At 38.2% G+C, this 21,020-nt stretch overlaps 2 protein-coding genes and 1 pseudogene across 5 annotated transcripts in view; 1 reads left to right on the top strand and 2 right to left on the bottom strand.

Annotated features, from left to right (window-relative positions):
- The window catches only part of Ccne2 (cyclin E2), a 12,713-nt gene extending 11,576 nt beyond the window's left edge, over positions 1–1,137 (top strand). For both annotated transcript variants that reach the window (XM_029570796.1, XM_008847843.3), the window contains exon 12: positions 475–1,137. In XM_029570796.1, coding sequence (XP_029426656.1) covers positions 475–588 — 114 coding nt within the window. In that variant the 3' untranslated portion in view covers positions 589–1,137. The remainder of the gene's footprint in view (positions 1–474) is intronic.
- Positions 1,138–1,880: 743 nt separating this feature from the next.
- Ints8 (integrator complex subunit 8) overlaps positions 1,881–21,020 on the bottom strand; it is a 55,097-nt gene continuing 35,957 nt past the window's right edge. Inside the window, exons 17-27 of one of the 3 annotated variants that reach the window (XM_008847844.2) lie at positions 16,774–16,958; positions 15,996–16,029; positions 14,784–14,840; positions 14,631–14,692; positions 11,967–12,085; positions 10,848–10,951; positions 8,388–8,438; positions 6,332–6,405; positions 6,194–6,258; positions 5,667–5,710; positions 1,881–2,083 (exon numbers count right to left, since the gene is read on the bottom strand). In XM_008847844.2, coding sequence (XP_008846066.1) covers positions 1,967–2,083; positions 5,667–5,710; positions 6,194–6,258; positions 6,332–6,405; positions 8,388–8,438; positions 10,848–10,951; positions 11,967–12,085; positions 14,631–14,692; positions 14,784–14,840; positions 15,996–16,029; positions 16,774–16,958 — 912 coding nt within the window. In that variant the 3' untranslated portion in view covers positions 1,881–1,966. The remainder of the gene's footprint in view (positions 2,084–5,666; positions 5,711–6,193; positions 6,259–6,331; positions 6,406–8,387; positions 8,439–10,847; positions 10,952–11,966; positions 12,086–14,630; positions 14,693–14,783; positions 14,841–15,995; positions 16,030–16,773; positions 16,959–21,020) is intronic. The other 2 variants (XM_008847846.2, XM_008847847.3) reach the window with 2 other exon arrangements.
- LOC115072849 lies at positions 13,314–13,443 on the bottom strand (annotated as a pseudogene).

Below are 21,020 nucleotides of genomic sequence, written 5' to 3'. Positions count from 1 at the left end.
AAATTAAGTCTTGCAATCTAGTAAGTACTGAAAGTGATAATGAACATACTATAGGTTACTACATCAGGCAGTTATATATAATAAGATATGGGCAAAGTAACAGCACACTGCTTTAAAAATGTAAAGAAGTTAATAAAATTAAGCTCAGTGTGGTAGCATATGCCCATAAATCTTTAGTACTAGGAAGGCTGAGGCAGGACTATCATGAGTTCAAGGTTGGCCTAGGCTCCAGAGTAAAACCCTGTCTCAAGGGGAAGGGGGGAGTATTAATAAATTACTATGACATCAAATCAATTTGTGAAACTCAAAAATCAAGGCCAATAGTCTAGTCTAGATAAGAATTTAGAATACATGTTACAAGCAATTCAATTTTTGAAACTTATAAAGACTTAGACTCCTACATTAGACCTAGAGTCTCAATAGGTACATAGAATTCTGATTTATCTTAATTATTGTATAACTTTACATGTACAGAATGAAGTAAATTATGTCAACACCTTCAGAAAAGGAGGACAACTGTCACCAGTGTGCAATGGAGGCATTATGACACCACCGAAGAGTACTGAAAAACCACCAGGAAAACACTGAAGTTAGCAAATTGGAATTGAACAAGTACTGGGTAGAATTTTCATACAAATGAACTAAAATTTCTACAGAAAAATAGTGCTGTGATTGTCTTTGCCAATTCAGAAGTGACACTGCCATTCTTTTATTTAAAAACAACTTAAAACTGGCACTAAATGGCTAGCATGCATGGACCCTAGGCTCAATCCTCAGCACTAAAAAAGAAATCAAAAAACTTTCAAAGAAATTGGCATTAAAGAAACTATTTCCCTATGGTAGCTGTTTAAAAATAACAGCAAGACTTGTTTACAAAGATGACTTCATTCCCAAGGTTTTGAATAGAAGCTAGCCACAATTTATGCCATAGCAATGACTTTTGTTTGTTTCTTTAAAATCCAGTGTTACTATGCTTTTCTTTATAAACTAGGAATATTATCATTGGCATTCTGAACTATACAAGGGCTACCTTAAAGGAGGATACATTACCTGAAACAGTACTTTGAATCTAGATTTTAGATTCTCAAAATTCCTAAACTGTTGACTAGTGCAATTTGGTTCTTGAAATGAAATTTAAACTTGTTTACAAAGATTGTAATAAGGTGACTAAAGCATTTTGTAGCAAGCTATGATAAAACTTGAATTTTTACAAATGATAAAATTAAATCTGTTTTTAACTAGTTTTGCCTTGCCATAATATTTTTTTAAGCAGTAAGGCACTGAAACCTAATGTTAAAACTGCTCTGAACAATGGGAGAACCAAAGAAATTATAAACAGGATAAATGCTTTGGCTCCTACTTGGGGTTTTGATACAGAGGTTGCTTTATAATTTTATATATCATAATTTGGGTAAAAAAATACCTTTTCAAGCTATTTATATAAGAAAGTCACTTTATTACTCTAAGATACCCCTAAAAGACTTTTGAAATATAGTATAACTAAGGCTTTATTTATGTTTGCAACTGTTAAGGACCATTTCTAAACCCTAAGTCATGAGATGAGGACAATGTCAAGAACAGTAAAGCTGAACAGGGGACCTAAACTTCTATTTCCTTAAGGCAGAAAAATATTAAATGTATACTGACTTCTAGAAATCTATTTATTTAACTTACTGTATATAGAATAGCTACTTATACATTAAATATTTTCAATTAGCCTTTGAAAAAGAAATTTAGGCCTCAAAAAGTAGACTTAAAATGATACCAGATTTGCTAGTTTACCAAACATGTGAACCTCTTCTCTCTTCAAAGAAATTGTAAATTTAAGTTAGTATTTGTTTCAGTCTTTTGTCTGAAAAGAAACCACCACTAAATTGTACATATGTATTATATAAACAACCTTTTAATACTGTTTTCTTTTAGCCCATTGTTTAAAAAATAAAAGTTAAAAAAATTAACTAACTGCTTAAAAGTAAAGTTTTGCCATTGCTTGTAGAAACTTCTTTTTTCTCCTTTGTGCTGCCAGCTGTAACACTTCTTCTGGGTTGCTTGCATTCAGTTCTGTTTGGCCAATGGCTTTGATCTTAAAACAGAAAAGTGTTATTAGAGGTATGGTCAAAAATAGTCTTCTTAATAATACAGTAACTGAACCAAATTACAAAATTTAAGAGCTATGGTAAACTTAACCATTGCACCAAGCTACTCCTAAGGACTGATTTTTGAACTGTAGTTTCTGGAATTACCTGCAGTTACACTTTATTGCATGAAGTAAATTCATGTATGTTTACGTGATTGACATACCAGTAAGCTCTCTTTACTAATTTGATGTTTTATAGTTAAACTAAGACTCCAACAGAATGTGAAATCACATTTCATGTTTTTTATGTTTTAGGGATTTCACTTTAATGTGCACTCGGCACTGTAAAAGTATATCATAGCTCAACTTTTCATGATTAGAAAGAAGCATATCTTTAGATTTTACTTCCTGCCCCCAATAATCAACTTCTTTTGATAGATGGCTTGAAGGAAATCATGATTAGAATAGGAAGACTTGCTGGTTCAAAGAATGTACATGACAAAGGTTGACAGCAGTAGAGTTGTTTTAAACAATGTATTTCAGACAATTGGTTTTAAGTCCAAAGTATAAGACAGAAATTGGAAGGTCAGATATTTGAGAGAAATAATATAACTGCTGTGGGTACTATAAAAACCATGAGTGGATGAGATAAGTAAGGATCAGCTATGGTACAGCACTTGCCTAGCATACATAAAGCTGAAGGCTTTATTCAAGAAAGAAAAATGTAAACAAGGTTTTTGCACTTGTTAACCCTTGAAAGTATAATGGCAAAAATTAAATGCATGGGATGGAAAAGTTTTCAAAATCTAGTCAGAGAGGTCAGAGGTGGCCTGAGGTACAGCACAGTTAAGAGGGCTAATGTGAAATAATTTATAGACAACAGAGGAGGAACTTGGCAAATGAAAGGCTAATGACTAACATGCCTGAGGAGATAGTCAAAATCATAAAATTTTGCCTTCATCAGAGAATTGTAGAATTCTTGCCTGAAGAGTAGGATTAAAGATGAATACAGATTGTCTTCAGTATGGACACAGGGAGTAGAAACCAGAATTTCAAGCTGGTACTTGTAAACTCATAATCCTTAAGACTAATTTCCATAAGGTGAGTGGGTTGTCATTCTGCTTTCTGATCTATTCCAAGTAAACAAGAACCAAAGAAATTATTAAAAATAATAAAGGTAGAAAACTGGAGCTGAACAGGGAGAAGTCTAAAATAATAATAGGTTAGTAGCAGGAAAACTAATGAAGCAGCTGAGAAAATGGTTAACACTGTAGACTGTAGTTTGGCTGTAGCATGTCTGTATGGTTAGCACTTTTTCCAGTAGGATTCAGTGGTTAGGACTTTTCAAGAGATAAAGAACAAAAAAGTGAAGACACTGAAATGACTGATCAAAGAGGACCAGAGTTCAATTCCCAGCATTCATGTTGTATGGATCATAACTGCCTATAACTCTTCTGACCTCCAAACAGCAGCTGTGCTTACATTCACACACACCTACACATAATTAAAAATAAAATCTTTTACAAAGATGAATTACAAAAGCCTTGCCTATGAGTGCCTGAATCAGTATTGCTGAGACTATACAAACTGGTACTTGCTGTACTTAGGATAGAGATGGAAAGGAAGGGTGGATAGAAGGGGCTGATGGGGGGGAAGGTCACAAACCTAATCAGGAGAAAAGGAGCCAGAAAGTCAGAGAATACATATAGACAGATTGGACTGGAGTAATAAGACCCCATGTAAAGCAGTTTTGATTTAAGACTTTAAAACATGTAACTGGGCATAGGTGGCTGGCACAGAGTAAGGGCATGTAAATGTGGGGGTAAAAGCTCATCTGCTGGGTGTGGCACCACACCTTTAATTCCAGCACTGTGGAGGCAGGAGGCAGGCAGATCTCTGAGAGGCCAGCTGGGGCTGTAGGGCAACCCTGTCTCAGAAAGACAAAAAGGACATGTAAGCTTTAAAAATTATTAAATAGATAATAGCAAGGGAAAGCTAAGAAATTTCAATAATACCTTCCAGCACCAGGTAAAGTAGATATAGGAGATTGGGGCGGGGGGGTAGATGGCTCAGCAGAAGTGCTTGCCAAGTAAGCCCGATTATAACCCTCTGACCTCCACATGCACATCGTAGTACACACAGGCACTAATAAAGTTTTTCAAAAAATAGAATGAAGGCTGGGGAGATGTCTCAATGGGTAAATCATTTGCCACACAATCCTGACTGGAGCTGGGGTTTCCAGACCACCATAAAAGCCGAACAGTAGCACAGGGAAATAGGAGATGGAGCAGAAGAATCCCCAAAAGCTTGTGGACCAGCTAGCGTGGCACAGACAGCAGTGAACAAGAGACCCTGTCTCGTCTCAAAATGGAAGGTGAAGACCGATGCATGAAGTTGTCCTGTGATCTTCATATGCACACCATGGTACATGTGCACCTATACTAACATCTACACAATGTATGCACACACACCCAATCTTTAAAAAAAAAAAAATTGGTATGGTTTTTCCTACATGTAAATGTAACGTGCATACAATGCCTGAGAAGGCCAGAAGAGGGCATCAGATTCACTAGAACTGGAGTTAAGATTGGGAGCCACCCTGTGTCCAGGTAATCTATATGAGCAGTAAGTGCCTTTAACCATTGAGCCATCTCTAGTCCAGCACATACTTTTACTAATGAGTGAAAGCAAAAAAATTATCTGCAGTGATACTGATTTAGCAAAAGTTATGCAAGTAATAATTTTAAATATGGTGGGGCCAGCAAGATGGCTCAGTAAAGGTACTTGCTGCCAAACCTGACAACTGTTTTGATCTCAGCATCCACATGCTGGAAGGAAAACTCATGCAAGATGCCTTCTGACATAAATCCACACTTACACAGAAATGTAAAAAATTTTTAAATATATTTTGACATGTGAGTCAAATTTAAATAAGTTTACCTAGTCAATAACTATTAGGCAACTAGGTACCATTCAAACTTATCAACTATGAAGCAAACCAAGTCCTTACCCTCAGAGAAAAAGTAAACAGCATGTCAACTGTTAGCGTTACAGAAACTTCAAAAGGAGAATAACAGTGTGTGTGTGGGGGGGGTGTTACACAGTGTAAGACCATCAGGGAAGGCTGGCCACTAAGAGGGCAGTACTGAAGCAAAGACCTAAAAAGCTTAATGTTCCTGGATAAGAAAGTCTTTAGAGCATGAGTGTTCTTGACATGTTTGAACAGTAGGGACAATGGTACAGAAGTTAGCAAGGCAGACAGACAATTCAGTAAGTCCTGGGTCATCCCATGTATTCATGCAAGACCACTGTAAGGACTTGATGTTAGATGAGGAAATACGCTGAGCATAGTGGTGGACGCCTTTAATCCCCAAAGAGGCAGAAACAGGCGGATCTCTGAGTTCAAGGCCAGCCTGGTCTACATAGTGAATTCCAGGCCAGCTGGTGCTAAAGAGACCCTGCCTCAAAAAGACCAGAAATACATAGTGATAACTAAATTCTGGCAATAACTGGTCAAACAAAATCTTTTTTCAATGGTACAAATCTGAATTGGTTAATGTTCACTGAAGAAACACACAAAGCAACTTACAGCAATTTGTCTTTTATCTGTTTCACCTCTTTTATGATGAAGATCTAAATGAATCCGTTAAGAATGATAATCTGACGGTATCTGATAGCATCTCAACTGTTTTGGATCAGTGAGATGGTTCAATAGGTAAAAGTGCTCACTTCTCTCCATAAGGAAGGACAGAACTGACCTTGAAAGTTGTCCTCTGACCTCCAACTTGGGCACTGCGGAACATGTGCCCACATACACACAGATACACAAACAATAAACATGTAATGACAATTTTTTTTTTTTTTTGGTCTTTTTGAGACAGGCTCTCCCAGCAGTCCCGGAACTCACTATGTAGACCCACTGGACTTGAACTCAAAAAGATCCACCTGCCTCTGCCTCCCAAGTGCTAGGATTAAAGGCGTGCACCACCACACCCGGTGACAAAATTTTTTTAGATTGGAACTATTTCTCTTTTACTTTAGGAAACACAAAACATGAAATACTTAATTTACAGAAACAAACTACTCCAATAACCACAAGCATGGATGGAAGGATACAAGTCAAGTACTCCAAGATCGTGACATCCCAAATGTAGTCATAATAGGAGTCCATAGCATCATGACTGAAAAACAGAATCTAGTTACTTCTTAAGCAGAAAAACTTCAATCATACTTCATTGAAAAAATAATCCATACCTGTTTTGTTCCTGTAGTGATTTGAAGGCTGTTTTATAGTCAATTTCTCTGAGGAACTGACATAAAATTGCCACCTACATAAACAAAGATTTGAAAATGATTTCATGTAACAATGACTCCTGGTTTTGGAGGGTAATTTTTAATAATTTTTATATGAAGAATATATTCTTTGGAAAGCTTTGCAAATCATACCAAAATCAGCTCATATTTATGGATTCCATTTCATTTTAATTTCAAAAGCCTACCCAAGCGTTTTTCTGACCACTATTTAGTTCATCAGTGACCTAAACCAGAAAATATTAGATCTTTGTTCACTTGATAGAGAAGCTGAGAAAAAGCTAGTTCAGGAAACAGAAATAAAGATGGGAAATTGCCAATCAAGCATCATGGCATTCAAGGATGTGCAGACATGAAACTAAACCTTAAAAAGCTGGCAGAAAGGGCTGGAGAGACGGCTCAGCAGTTAAGAGCACTGGTTTCTCTTGCAGAAAACCTGGTTTCAATTCCCAGCACCTACATGGCAGCTAACAATCACCCATAACTCCAGTTCCAGGGGAATCCAACACCTGACCTCAAGAGGCATTTCACAACACAGGTACACCTATACACATGCAAGCAATACACTCACACACATAAGATAAAAATAATATTTAAAAAAATTTTAAAAGCCCAACTTTTTTAAAGCCGGCAGGTATAGGAGGAGCTCATTTTGGCAAAACTTAAGGCTACCAGTTTCTAAACATACAAAGCATCCAATTCAATCAGGTATACAGGTCATAATGATTATCTGCCTTAAGAAAACTGGAGGGAACTAGGAATGTGTTATATAACACTTGCTTAGCATTATAAACTGTATAACCATCACTAGTCTTTTTATTTTATTATTTTTATTTTATGTGTATGAGTGTTGCCTGAATGTAGGTTAGTGTACCTGTTTCATGCAATGCCTGCAGAGGACAGAAGATGCTGCCAGATCTCCTGGAACTGGAGTTACAAACAGTTGTTAGCCACCATGTGGTGCTGGGATTCGAACCTGGGTCTTCTGCAAGAACAGCCAATGTTCTTAATCGCTGAGCCATCACTCCAGCCCCACCATCACTAATTTTAAAACATTTTTGTTATACACATACACACACACACACAAAATCTCATGTCTGGTAGCAGGAACTTCCATTCTCCCCTCAAGCCTCTGATATTCATTAATCCATTTCTGTCTTTACAGACTTGCCTATTCTGGGCATTTCTTATAAATGAAATCATATCATAACATATCACTTGTCTTTCACTTAGCAGTTTTTTAAAGTTAATGTATCTTGTACATATCTATAATTCATTCCTTTATAGTTGCAGAATTTCAATGTACAGATATATCACATTTTACTTAACCATTCACTGGGATTTTTTTCTTCTATTTTTTGGCTCCACTGAATGTTCTGCCATGAACATCACTGAAGTACTACTTTTTCTGCAGACGTATTTTCTTTTGTTTGAGGCAGGGTCTCACTACGTTGGTTTGGCCTGAAACTCATTTATGTAGACCAAGATGGCCTAGAGCTCACATCCCACCTGCCTCTGCCTCTGATCCTACTCTGTCTCCTGAGTGTTGCACCCCTAAATGCTCCAGCAGACATATTTTTTTCTCTCTGATATTTACAAGAAGTGGAACTGCTGGGTCATGTGGAAATTCCTGTTTAACTTCTTGAAGAGCTGCCAAATTATTTTTCACAGATGCACATTTTCATATTCCTAACAACGTACGAGGGTTCTAATCTTTCCATATCCCTAGGTGATTTGCATTTCCCCAATGACTAGTATACATATCTAATGGTAAATAGAAGAAAACACACTTCAAATGCTTCATTTCTATTTAAGTTCAATGGTCAATGTTTACTAATTCATACTTTCATTTTAGTTTTCTACAAATTACTAAAAAATTAAAGAATACACCATAAATTTAATTATGATACAAAAAGTAGACGTTACTTCCCAGTATATAGATTTACATATAAACCTTAACACCATGAAAATAAGCCAATATTGTAGGATCATAACTAACCTGTGTATGACAATTCAGCAAAGAACAGCACTTTATCATTCGCTTTATTACCTATAAAAAAGAAAGTTATTTTGAGAAACTAGCTACCATTGATTGTAACAACTGTACCACTTTGAGGGTTGGAGAGATGGCTCAACAGTTAATAGTACTGGCTGCTCCTCAAACCCAAATGTACCACTCTGGTACAGGATGTCAACAGATGTGAAGCAGTTAGGGAAAGGGAGAACAGCAGGTATAGGGGTACCCTGGCCTTTCTATTCATTCCATTTTGCTGCTAACTTAAAAGTGGTATAAAATACTAAAAAAATCTTCCAATCTTACTTCGAAAACTATTGTTAAGCACTAAAATTTTTCATTTAAGTTATATAAGTGGACTAAATCAAAAGAAACAGCAATGTGTTTTTTTTTCAAAATTTTATTCTTAGTTTATGTATATGAGTGTATTGCCACCTGCTTGTATATAAGTGCACCAGTGTCTTGCAGTGCTCGCAGAGGTCAGAAGGGGCATCAGTCCTCTGGAACTAGAGTTACAGACGGTGTTAGACACCATATGGTTGCTGGAAATTGAACCCAGGTCCTCTGCAAGAGCAGTCAGTGCTCTTAACCACTGAGCCATCTCTCAAACCCAGCAATGAGTATTAAAGTGAAAAAAAATTGGAATCAGAGGTGGAGATGTGGAAAAGTATGTCAAAGACCCAAATCTGTAACTAGACAGAATGAGTAAGTCTAGAGATCTATATATCCAGCATAAAAGTACAGTTAATAATACTGTATTGTAGGTTTAGGGATGTTGCTCTGGGGTATGGCTCTCAACTAGCATGCACAAAGCCCAGGATTTGATCCCCAATGCCACAAAAAAAAAAAAAAAAAAAAAAATCACAGTATTATTGCAATATTTGCTAAAAAAAAGTCCAATACAGTAGATTGTAAGATTTTTTATTTTTAATGACAGGGTCTTGCTATATAGTTCAGACTGGCCTCAGATTTGCAGGAATCCTTGTGCCTCAGCCTTCCAAGTATGATAATAGGTGTGAGCCACCACACTGGGCTCCTGGCTTTAGGTATTCTTATTATAAAAAGGTAACTATGGGAAGTGGTGTGCTTTGTCTGACTACAGTAATCATTTTCCTAGGTGTATCAATGCATGTTTTATCACTTAAATATATATGTTGAGAGAGAGAGAGAGAGAAAAAAAAAAAAAGACTTCATATCTCTTTTCTAAGCATGCTTTCTTTAACACTTTGGGCTGCCCCAGCATCTTGTATTTCTTTACTATTTCTCTAAAGCATCCTCCTCCCAACCATGTGGCGGCCAGTCAACCACGTGACCAACCTCCATTGCAGGCTCTAATTTACATGGCCACATGGTTCTTTTCCTTTTCCTCTCTGTGCTGGATAGCTTTAGTGTCAGCTTGACACACCTGGGTAGAGGGAGCCTCAACTGGGGAATTGTCTTCATTGGACTGGCCTGTGGCTATGTCCATGGGGCATCTTCTTGACTGTTGAGTAATGTGGGAGGGCCCAGCCCACTGTGGATGGTGCCACCCCTGGGAAACTGGGTCTGTGTTGTATAAGAAAGCATGCTGAACAGGGGCCAGGGGAGCAAGCCAGTAAGCAGCACTCCTCCATGGTCTGTGCTCTAGCTCCTGCCTCCAGGATCCTGCCCCAAGTTCCTACCTTGGGCTCCCAGATGAACTGCAACCCGGGATATGTAAGCTAAATAAAACGGTTTCCTCCTGAAGTTGGTAGTGGTCAAAGTATTTTGTCACAGCAATGAAGAAAACAAACTAGGACACCCTCCATTCTCCTAAAGGCAGCTGCTGAAATTACTAGCTTAGTACCTTGAGAATTTTTCTTTAATTCTAATAAAATAGTCCTAAAACCTCAAAAAAAGGGGAAAAAAGGAGAAAAACTTAGGGATTTAGGAAATAAAAACTATGCAACTAGAGAGCTTCATAGATAATGATAATAGGACAGTAAAGTGAGAAGGGAGCCACATTTGGTACACAGGATTTGGGCTTTGTTAACACAAATGTCTAAAGGAGTTTGGTATTCTAGACAGCTTTGTGAAAATGCAGGTTCGTTTATTAGCAGAGGATCTGGTAAAGAAAGACAATGAGATCAGTTGGCCAGTCTGAGTTTGAGGTGTTGGGTGGGTGTAAAAAGCAGCAACAGGCATTACAGACATGGACACTGAAATCAGGAAGAGCAAGCTAGGAATGGTGATACATGCCTGTAATTGTTAGTATTGGGGAGGCTGAGGCAGGAGGATCACTACAAGTTCAAGACCAGCCTGGGCTGCAACTCAAGACCTTATCTCAAAAAAGACAGATACAAACAAATGGATAGCATCAACTTGGGAGTTATCATCACATACATGGAAAGCCCTAAGGAGGCTCATGAAGAAAAATGTGAAAAGGTCAAGAACAAGAAAGAAAGCCCAGTCCACAAAACTACTTACTTGGTCTGTATAAACATCAGGTGGCACAGCCTTATTAAAGAAGTCAGAACACACAGCTCCTGCCTGAAGGTAATAGTGAAGAGCTGCTGAATACTGGTTTGTTGCTGAAGTAGAAAACATGGGTAAATTAATTGTCATTAAAATATGAAATCTGAAATTTCTATTTTAAAACCCCTGATCCTGAAATAATGCCAGTCATATATTTTACTTCATCTTTAAGTAATATAAATTTTGCAAACTTCCTATCAATTTGGAAAATTTCATTACATAAAACTATTATTTTATATGTGTAAGTGTATTGCCTGCATGTGTGTAAGTGCACCTGTGTCGTAAAATGCCAGCAGAGTCAGAAGGCGGCATTGGGTTCCCCTGGAACTGGAGTTAAAGACAGTTGTTAGTTGCCATGTGGGTGCTGAGAATTGAACCCAGGTCCTCTGCAAGAGCAGTCTAGGTACTCTTAACCACTGAGCCATCTCTCCAGCCCCTAGAAATTACTTTCTAAGAATATAGACTCTAGAATACCTTTTGTTGTTGTTTTTAATATATATGCAATATATGCTACATTATGTAGCCTTGGCTGGCCTGGCTCTTACTATGTAGATCTTACAACAACAAAATTTGAACTTGTGGCAATTACCTGTGTCATCTTCAAATATGCTGAATTTATAAGCATGAGCTACACTTCTTTAGAATTTTTACATTTATTTATTTATTTATTTAGTATGTATGTATGCACATGCACCATGAGCAGAAGTCACCTCTTTTCTTATACCATGTGGGTTCTGGCGCTCCAACTACAGAGCCATCTCACCAGCCCCTGTCTACAACAGCAATTTTACAAAGTCCCACTCCTATTAGTTAAGAATATTTAACCAATCTTTCAGGAAAAAAACCAAAACCATCCAGCATTTTAAAAAAAGAAGAAAAAAGGTAGTCAATATAATATTGAAGGCATCTAAAACCAAAACAGCATAAAAAATTCAATTTATTTTAATTTACCAAGATGGGAAATGCTCAAAAATATGATAAAGTATAATAAAACTACTGTAATGTTTAATATATTTACTTTCACTTCTAACAGTGTTACACAAAATATAAAGCAACCAATATCTCACTTACCAAAATAAATGTCTGCTTGAATAATTAACCAAGAATGGTTGTTTGGATTTATACTGAGTGTGTATCGAACTAGCTCTTTCACTGTGATTGCTACAGCTTCAAAGTCCACAGACTGGAGACTAAAGAAAAATACTTTGCATTAATCTATATTTCAGAAGTTGATTTCAAAATGTGTACACATGCATTTATTAAAAAAAAGGAGACCTAGTCAAAATTTCAGTAGCCACAAATACAATAAAACCCTTACCTCTACTACCAGCCATTACCTATAGGCAACAACAAAAACAAAGTTCTGTTTTCTAGAAGTCATAAAAGTCCAAGGGCTCAAATCCTAACAACACTGCTCTCTGAAGTTAAATATGCCCCAGATTTCTCATAAGATTGAGTCATGGATATGATGTTTCCTTAGTCCTAATGCGGTTATACGTTCCACGTGGCACACATGTCACTTCTGTGCTTTCGGTAGTGACACCGTCAAAAACAGTAGACAGTGCCATAAGTTCTGTGCTGGGTTCAATGTGGAAGCCTGGAACTACAGAACAAGGAAAGCCAGACCAGCACCCAAGACAACACAGCTAATGGCTCCTCTCTCCTATAAGCAAAAAAGTTCCGTGGATTCAGACACAAGGTTAAGTCACAGCCACTTACAAGGGAACTTGACAAAGAATCTGTTAGATTGAGGGGGTTAAGATTTTACCATAATAACCCACCACTGTATCCAGGACAGAAGGTAGAAGCTGTAGCATTATTACCAAATACCCAGCTCTTCATTTACAGCTAAGTGAGGAAAACCAGTTTATAATATTTTACAGAGTCACGTTAACAGGTCTAAGAATTCTATCTACACAGCAGTAAGTCCTAAAATGGTAATGCTTTACCCACTTTCCTCACTACTCTTGGGAGTGCTATCTTTGGAATCAAAAAGGACTCCTTTTTAAAAAATATTTCATTTATTATTTTTATTTTATGTGTATGAGTGTATTGCCTACATGTATGTGAGTGCACCTGTGTCGTGCAATGCTGCGGAGGTCAGAAGAGGGCTTCGGATTCCCCTGGAACTGTAGTTAAGGACAGTTCACAGCCGCCAAGTGGGTGCTGGGAATCGAACACGTGTCTTCTGCAAGAGCAGTCAGTGCTCTTAACCGCTGAGCCATCTCTCCAGCCCCTCAAAATGGACTCTTGATCAGGAAAAATACTTTTTCTTGTCAAGCATATAATCACATTAAAGTACTGCCATCATAAAAGATAACAGTTATGTGCCTGACCCTACTCTAAACATCTGGTTCTAAAAACACACTAACTTTACTTAATCCTCACATTTCTGAGGTAAATGCTATCACTCCCCCTCCTTGTCCCGGTGTTTGAAGATAGAAGTGGCAGACAAGAAGCCACCGGCACTGAGGGCTGCAGCCCTTTCCCTCTGCCTCAGCACATAACGGGGAGCGGGACCGCATGCCCAGTCCCCGCCAAAAATAGGCGTGTGGTAAGTGCTATTCTTATTCCCATTTTAGAGATGAAGAATTTAGCACAGAAAGCAAGTTACTCAAGGCTATATAGTAGGCCTAGAGATATAGTTCAGTGCTTTTTGCTTCTTAAAAACAAATTGGCGATCAACTGTGACAGTCTAAACTTGAGCCAAAGTGGTCATAGGGGTAACAAATACAGTAACTGAAGCCACCAACTAACAAAGACAAAACTGGGGGTTGGGAATGTAGCTCATGACAGGATGCCTGTCTAGCATACTAACCACCCTGGGTTCGATTTCCAGCACCATTCAAAAAAAAAGAAAGAAGGCGTAAAATTGTCTCTACCTTATGCTTGGACTGCTATATACTAAATTTTATGTAAAAATGTATGGTAGAATATGCAGTCTGAATGTTGTGGACCATGGGCATGTAAATAATAAAGCATGGTACTGCTTCAGGAAATAAGCAAGTGGACTTACCAACTCTAACTTTCCAAGTCCCTTTTCTCTGTTATTTGGGAGTGGGGAGATGACATACAGTGAGATACAGTCTCACTATGAATCCCAAGTTGGCCTCAAACTCATAGTGATCCTCCTGCCTCAGGCTCCTGAGTGCTGGGCTTACAGGCATGCACCACCATGCCCAGCTTCTGCTTCCAATCTCTAACTCTTAAGACAGGAATAAAATACTTACATTCACTGTACTGCCTGTTTACCTACCTACCAAAATCTTTACTTCGTCAAAGATGCCACTAAGTGATAAAATAAGACTGAGACTGGACCATCAAGCACACATAAGATTAGGAGGGAAGGCAGAAATGACAAGAAACTTTGAACCAGAAGCTGGCACACCTGTAATCCTAACACTTGGGAGGCTGAGCAAGGCAGACTGAGAGTTCAAAGCAAGCCTAGGTACAAAGAGAGAATATTTTAAAAAAAAAAAAAAAAAAAAAAAAAAAAAACAAGGCTATTCCTATGACAACTAAAAGGAGTTGGGAAACGGGTAAAATCACTAAATTAGAAGAGATCTACAGGGAATTAGAAAACAAATCATTTTTATAATTTTTAGGAAGTTAACTACTATAACAGAGAAACACAAAGTTATCTGTAGAATCCTTCAGATCTGTGGCCTTTAAATGATCTAAGGGTATCTATACCAATTAGGGTAATTTCTAAATATAAGTTATACTACTACTTACTTGGGAATAGAAGATGGCCAAATAGAAATGTGTTCAGCTGTGATATCATTCACAATGTCCTCCTTTTAGAACAAGAAAATGTGCTATTTAAACAGTATGATTTAGAAGAAATTTCTTTCAACTAATTCTTAAATGAAATTACAAAATACTGACCCGAACATTGTGAAGCTTCACAAAGAGGGATAAAATAATAGTCAAAACCAATGGTTCCTAAGAAAAAGAAAACATAAGAATCTTTAGTGTGCAGAGTGTGTGTGTGTCCAGACACTCCAAGTATATCATACACGAGACCTTTATCTTTTGGGAATTTAGCATCTTTGATAAAGCTCACTAAAGCTCAACTTCATTTCCAGCTTCATGAAAAAAAAAAAGAAATCAAGCACATAATTTACATTACAATTACCACACTTAGACCCCTAGCTTATAATCACTGTTACATCACTTCATTCATTTTCTTTTCTTTCCCAGATATTTGGAAGGACAGGGCTGGGGACTCAAACCCAAGGTCTTGAGCAACTGCTCTGCCACTGATCTAGAACCGCCAGAACCCCCTTTCATATGACAATCTTGTTCCAACCAGGACATCTAGCTATCTCCAAAGAACTGGACTTCTTTTTTTACTTTTCTTTTTTTTTTTTTTTTTTGGTCTTCTTGAGACAGGGTCTTCCTGTAGCCCTAGCTGTCCTGGAACTCAATATGTAGACCAGGCTGGCCTTGAACTCACAGGGATCCACCTGCCTCTGCCTCCCAAGTGCTGGGACTACAGGTGTGTGCCACCACACCCAGCAAGAATTGGACTTTTTAATTCTTCAAAATAACATTTAAAGGCTCGCACGGTGGTGCACACCTTTTATCCCATCTGCAGAGGCAGATGGATACGTTGCAATGGAGGCCAGTCTGGTTTACATAGTGAGTTCTAGGCCAGCTGGGGCTACAGAGAAAGCCTGTCTCAAAAAAACCACACAAAACAAAAAAGAAATTTAAGTGATGAAACATCACTTATGACCAATAAGTAAATGTGACATTCATAATAAGCAAAAATGAAAGCCAGGCTTCACACATCCATGGAGATGTGCTTGTGTTTTTAAGATAAAGTCTCATTATGCGGTCCAGGTTAATCTGAAACTTGTTGCCTCAGCCTCCCAAATGCTTAGATTACAAGTGTGTGCTACCACACCTGGATGGAGACATTTTGTAATTTAAGAAGAACCTGTTGTTTAAAACATAGTAAACACAAAATAAATTTCTTCATTCAGATTATCATTACAGACAAGCACATTAACTTGAATTATCAAATCACCATATGAAGCATTTAGTATTTTATTATTTACAAAAAATATCAATAATTATATTAAAAAATCTTACCCGTAATTTTTTGATAAAAGAAAGCAGTTCACTCCTACCAAAAAAAAATGTATATATACACTTAATATCAGACATTAAATCAAGGAATGTAATTATGTGATGCTTTATTCCCAACTCCCCAATTCTGTAGTTACAAAAAGTAAATACTCTATTTTCACAATAACCTAAAAATATTTTTTTCCCTATTTTAAATTACATGAATTCCTCAGTATTATCCAACCTCAGACATTACTGATTTTGAAGTCATGTTGACTAAATTAAACTTCTGAGGCTGCTGAGATGGCTCAGTAGGTAAAGGCACTTGTAGTCAAGCCTGACAACCTGATGGATCCTTGAAACCGTATGACAGGAGAGAAATGACATGTGCAAGTTGTCCTCTGACTTCCACACAGGCACAAATGCATGTGCATGTTTACACATACATATACATACAGAGAGTAAATAAAAACATAAAATAAATGTTAAGAAGGATAAATTAAGAGGCTAGACAGTCTTCTTTAAAAAGGCACTTCCAAAGTGCCAGATAACAGGTGCATAAGATAGGAGCACCTCAAAATTCTAAAGAGTATCTATCTTGTTTAGTTTTGGGTTTTGTGATATTAAGAACAAACCCATTGCCTAGTGTAATGCAAATACTCTATAACTGAGCTATACCCCAGTCTAATATTATCCATCTTTATGATACATAGAATAAAGATAGATGATCTTGAAAAAATATAGGCGGTGTAAATGAAAACACAAAAATAAGCATCACTGACAGAAACGTACTAATACGTACCGATACATTATACCTAATGTAGATTCCCTCTGTTTTATTAAACTAACTCTGCCATCATTTCCTCGTTTGTGCTGATTAGACACACTGCAGATCTGAACAACAACTTCCCAAAGGTCTTTAGCAGTCCGTCTACTTTCTTTAGGGCCTGGAAGTTCTTTGCAGGTGGCTGCTAAAAGCTGTCCAAGCTATAATGTGAAAAATAAACAAAAAATACAAAAGATAATCCACTAAAGGAAAGACAGGTTAAATGGGCAAACATATAAAGCAGTTATTTAATGCTGGGTATTCAATATACTCTGAGGGATTTGGCATAAATATTAATAATAATGCATAAACTCTGAACACTTATAAAGAAAAACAAGTATAGCCACAACTAGGTGATTAGCATATCAAACCTTATGGTTTTTAAATGTGTATCTAATATTTTGGGGTCACAAGTTCTCCTTGGAGCCCCAGCTGGCCTGGAACCACTCACTACGTAGACCAGGCTGGCCTTGATCTCACTGATATGCATCTGTCTCTGCCTCCAGAGTGCTGGGATTAAAGATGCATGCCACCTCACCTTGGCCCTCCTTTCATCAATTTAAATTTAATTTTTTATTTTATTATTACTGTGTATGTCTATGATCTGAGTGTGCATGCAGGCAAAAATGACATGACATGGATGTGGAAGTGAGAGGACAAATTTTAGGAGTTGTTTTACCTTTCACCTTGAAATCTGGGAATTAAACTCAGGTTGTCAAGCTTGCATGGCAAGCTCTTTTACCAGATGAGCCATCTTGCCAGCCCCCCCTTTAACCATTTTTTTGAAAAATTTATTTACTTATGTGTGTATATGCACGAGTACACATGTGTGGGTGAGTACATGTTCCTGTGTGTGCACAGAGCAAAATAGAAAGGCTGAGATCCCCTTAGCTGGAGTAATAAGGGGTCTACAGAATGCTTGACTTGTTACATGAGTGCTGAGATCTGAATTCTGGTCCTCATGATTTTGCAGCAAACACTCTTGTAATCAATTTTAAAATGAGAAAGAGTAAGGAAATTGAAATTGGCATTGGCAGGACAAGGGAACCAAATTCAGAGCAATTTTTTAATTAAAAAACAAAACAAAACAAAACAAAATCTTTTAAGCCAGGAGTGGTGGAGCACACCTTTAATCCCAACACTCAGGAGGCAGAGGCAAATGGATCTCTGTGAGTTCAAAGTCAGCCTGATCTACATAGCAAGCTCAAGGCCAGCTAAAAGGTGACCCTGTCTCAGAAAAAAAATAAAAAAAAAAGACTTGAATGGTCTGGAGAGTTGGCTCAGCATTTAAGAGCAATGGTTGCTCTTGCAGGAGACCCAGGCTCAATGTCCAGCACGTATATGGTGGCTAACAACCATTAATAACTCCAGTTCCAGGGGATCTGACACCCTCTGTCTGGCCTCTGCAGGCACTGCACAACATGGGTATACTTACATACACATATGCAAAACATTCATACACATAAAATAAAAACAAATTATTTTTTAAAACCTGTACAATTTATATTTATTTGTGTGTGGTGTGCATGCATACAGGTGTGGAGGTCAGAGGACAACCCATGAATCAGTTCTTTTCTTCTATCATGTGGGTTCCAGGGTTCAAACTCAGGCAGTAAGCACCCTTATATGCTGCACCATCTCACTGGCCCGAGAGCAACCCTTTTTTGTTGTTATTTTCTTGGTGCTAAAGATCAAACCTAGGACCCCAAACATGGAGCCCTAAGAGCTTTTACCTTGCCTCTAAGAAAAAACAGTAGTAACTGTTAACATAAGGTAAAATTAATCAAAGATTACAGACGGTGGTTGATCTAATTCAAGTCAATTTAAGGATGTAAGATGTAGGAACAACCTTGGAATACAGAGCAAGGCTGAAAGCAAAAGACAGAAAAAAGGTGGGCCCAAAATATAGGAGGAAAATACAAATTAAAATCAAATTCAGGGTCAATAAGCTGGCCCAGTAGGTCAAAGCACTTTCCATGCAAGCCTGACTTAAACCTGACAAAACCTCAGTTTGGAACCCCCAAACCCTTATTTAAAAAAAGGGGGCGGGGAGGTTGGCAGCACGTGGTTGCACAAGCCTTTAATCCCATCACTCAGGAGGCAGAGGAAGCCTGGTCTACATAGGAAGTTCCAGGCTGGATGAAGGGAAATCTGGGGCAGAAGATCCGGGTTTGATTCCCAGTACCCACACAGTGGTTCACAACTGTCTGTAGTTCCAGGGGATCCAACACCTTCTGGCCTCAGAAGGCACAAACATGGTACATAAACATACACGCAGACAGACACACAAACATATAAAAATAATCAGCAGAAACAAGAGACCTTGCTTCAACAAGGTGGAAGGTGAGAACTGACTCCCAAGAGTTGTCCTCTGACCTCAACACATGCACACATGTGCCCACACTCACTACACATACATACACAATAAGTAAATTTTTAAAGTATTTCTTAGTATTTCTTTCACGACTTTTGGTCAGGAGAAGAATCCTCTGATCCCTGCTTTCACTACATTTTATGCAACATGGCTCTTTTAGAGGATACAATGGCAAGGATAATTTCAAGCCCAATTGGAATATGATGACTCAGTGGTTAAGTGTGCTCACTGCTCATTCAGAGGACTTGAGTTCAGTTCTTACCAGCCATGCTGGGGAGCTCACAACCACCTGAACTCCATCTCCAAGGGATCCAACACCCTCTTCTGTCCACTGCAGGCATCCGCACACTTGTAGCATACAAACATACAGTCACATATGCACAAAAAAAATTTTTTATTTTTGGTCTTTTTGAGACAGGGTCTCCCTGTAGCCCCAGCTGTCTTGGAACTCACTATGTAGACCAGGCTGGCCTTGAACTCACAAAGATCCACCTGCCTCTGCCTCCCAAGTGCTGGGATTAAAGGCGTGCGCCACCACACCCGGCGCACACATTTTTTTTTTAAAGTGCATACTGCTCTTGCAATGACCCAAATTCAGCTCCCAGTATCCATGTCAAGCAGCTCACACAGCCTCCTCTAATTCCAGCTCCAGGAGAGAGACACCCTCTACTGGCACCCAACAGCATAGTTCTCGTGTGCACATACCCACACACAGTCACATATACATATAATTAGCAAATAATAAAAATAAGTTTTTAGGGGCTGGAGATATAGCTCAGCAGGTAAGAGCACTCACTGGCTGTGCTTGCAGAAGACCCAGGTTTGAATTCCAACACCTACACGGCAGCTAACAATCATCTGTAACTCCAGTTCCAGGGAATCTGATGCCCTCTTCTGTCCTCCATGGGCACTGCACGACCCTGGTGCACTTACACACATATACGCATAACAAAATGTTTAAAAATATTTTTGGTCTTTTTGAGACAGGGTCTTCCTATAGCCCCAGTTGGCCAGGAACTCACTATGTAGACCAGGCTAGCCTTAAACTCACAGAGCTACCTGCCTCTGCCTCCCAAGTGCTGGGCTTAAAGGTGTGTACCACCACACCTGGCTATAAAATAAGAATAAAATTTTTAAAATCTTAAAATATAGTATGGCCAGGTGTGGTGTGCATGCCTTTAATCCCAGCACTCAGAGGCCAATTTCTGTCAAATCAAGGCCAGCGTGGTCTAGAGACTGAGTTCCAGGCCAACTACAGCTACAGAAGAGACCCTGCCTCAAAGGACAACAAAAATAAATAACAACAAAAATAAAGATACTATGAGCACCAGAAACAAAGAGTTAAAAGAACAAAATGTATAATGTTGGATCATTACTTTAAAAAAAAAAATACTACTATAAATCAGCAGAAAGGAGAAAAGCCTCCTACTAATTCAGGGTCTAAACCATTATTTTAGTATATATGTATGAGTAAACATGTGTTGAGTACATGTGTGTAGGGTGTACATGTATGTGTAGGCTGGAGGACAACCTCAGGTGTTGTTTCTTAGGTGCTGTCCAGCTTTTTTTTTGAGAGAGTTGTCTATCACTGGTCTGGAACTCACCAAGTAGGCTAGGTTGGCTGGCCAATGAGCCCCAGGGATCAGCCTATCTCTGCCTCCTTATCAATGAGATTACAAACACATCTCACCTTGCCTGCCTTTTTTTAAATAAATAAGTTATCTCCCAGGCTCTTGCTTATACAACAGTAATACATAAACAAATAATCTTTGAAAAAGCTTCTAGCATCTGTTTGGTTTACTGCCCTCAGAACCAAAGGTTACAAAGGACATATGTTACTAAGAAGACT

Source organism: Nannospalax galili, unplaced genomic scaffold (assembly GCF_000622305.1).
Source record: "Nannospalax galili isolate Female #2095 unplaced genomic scaffold, S.galili_v1.0 scaffold183, whole genome shotgun sequence".
NCBI lineage: Eukaryota > Metazoa > Chordata > Mammalia > Rodentia > Spalacidae > Nannospalax > Nannospalax galili.
Note: the sequence above shows the minus strand (reverse complement) of the source record. Positions and strands in the feature narration are given on the sequence as shown.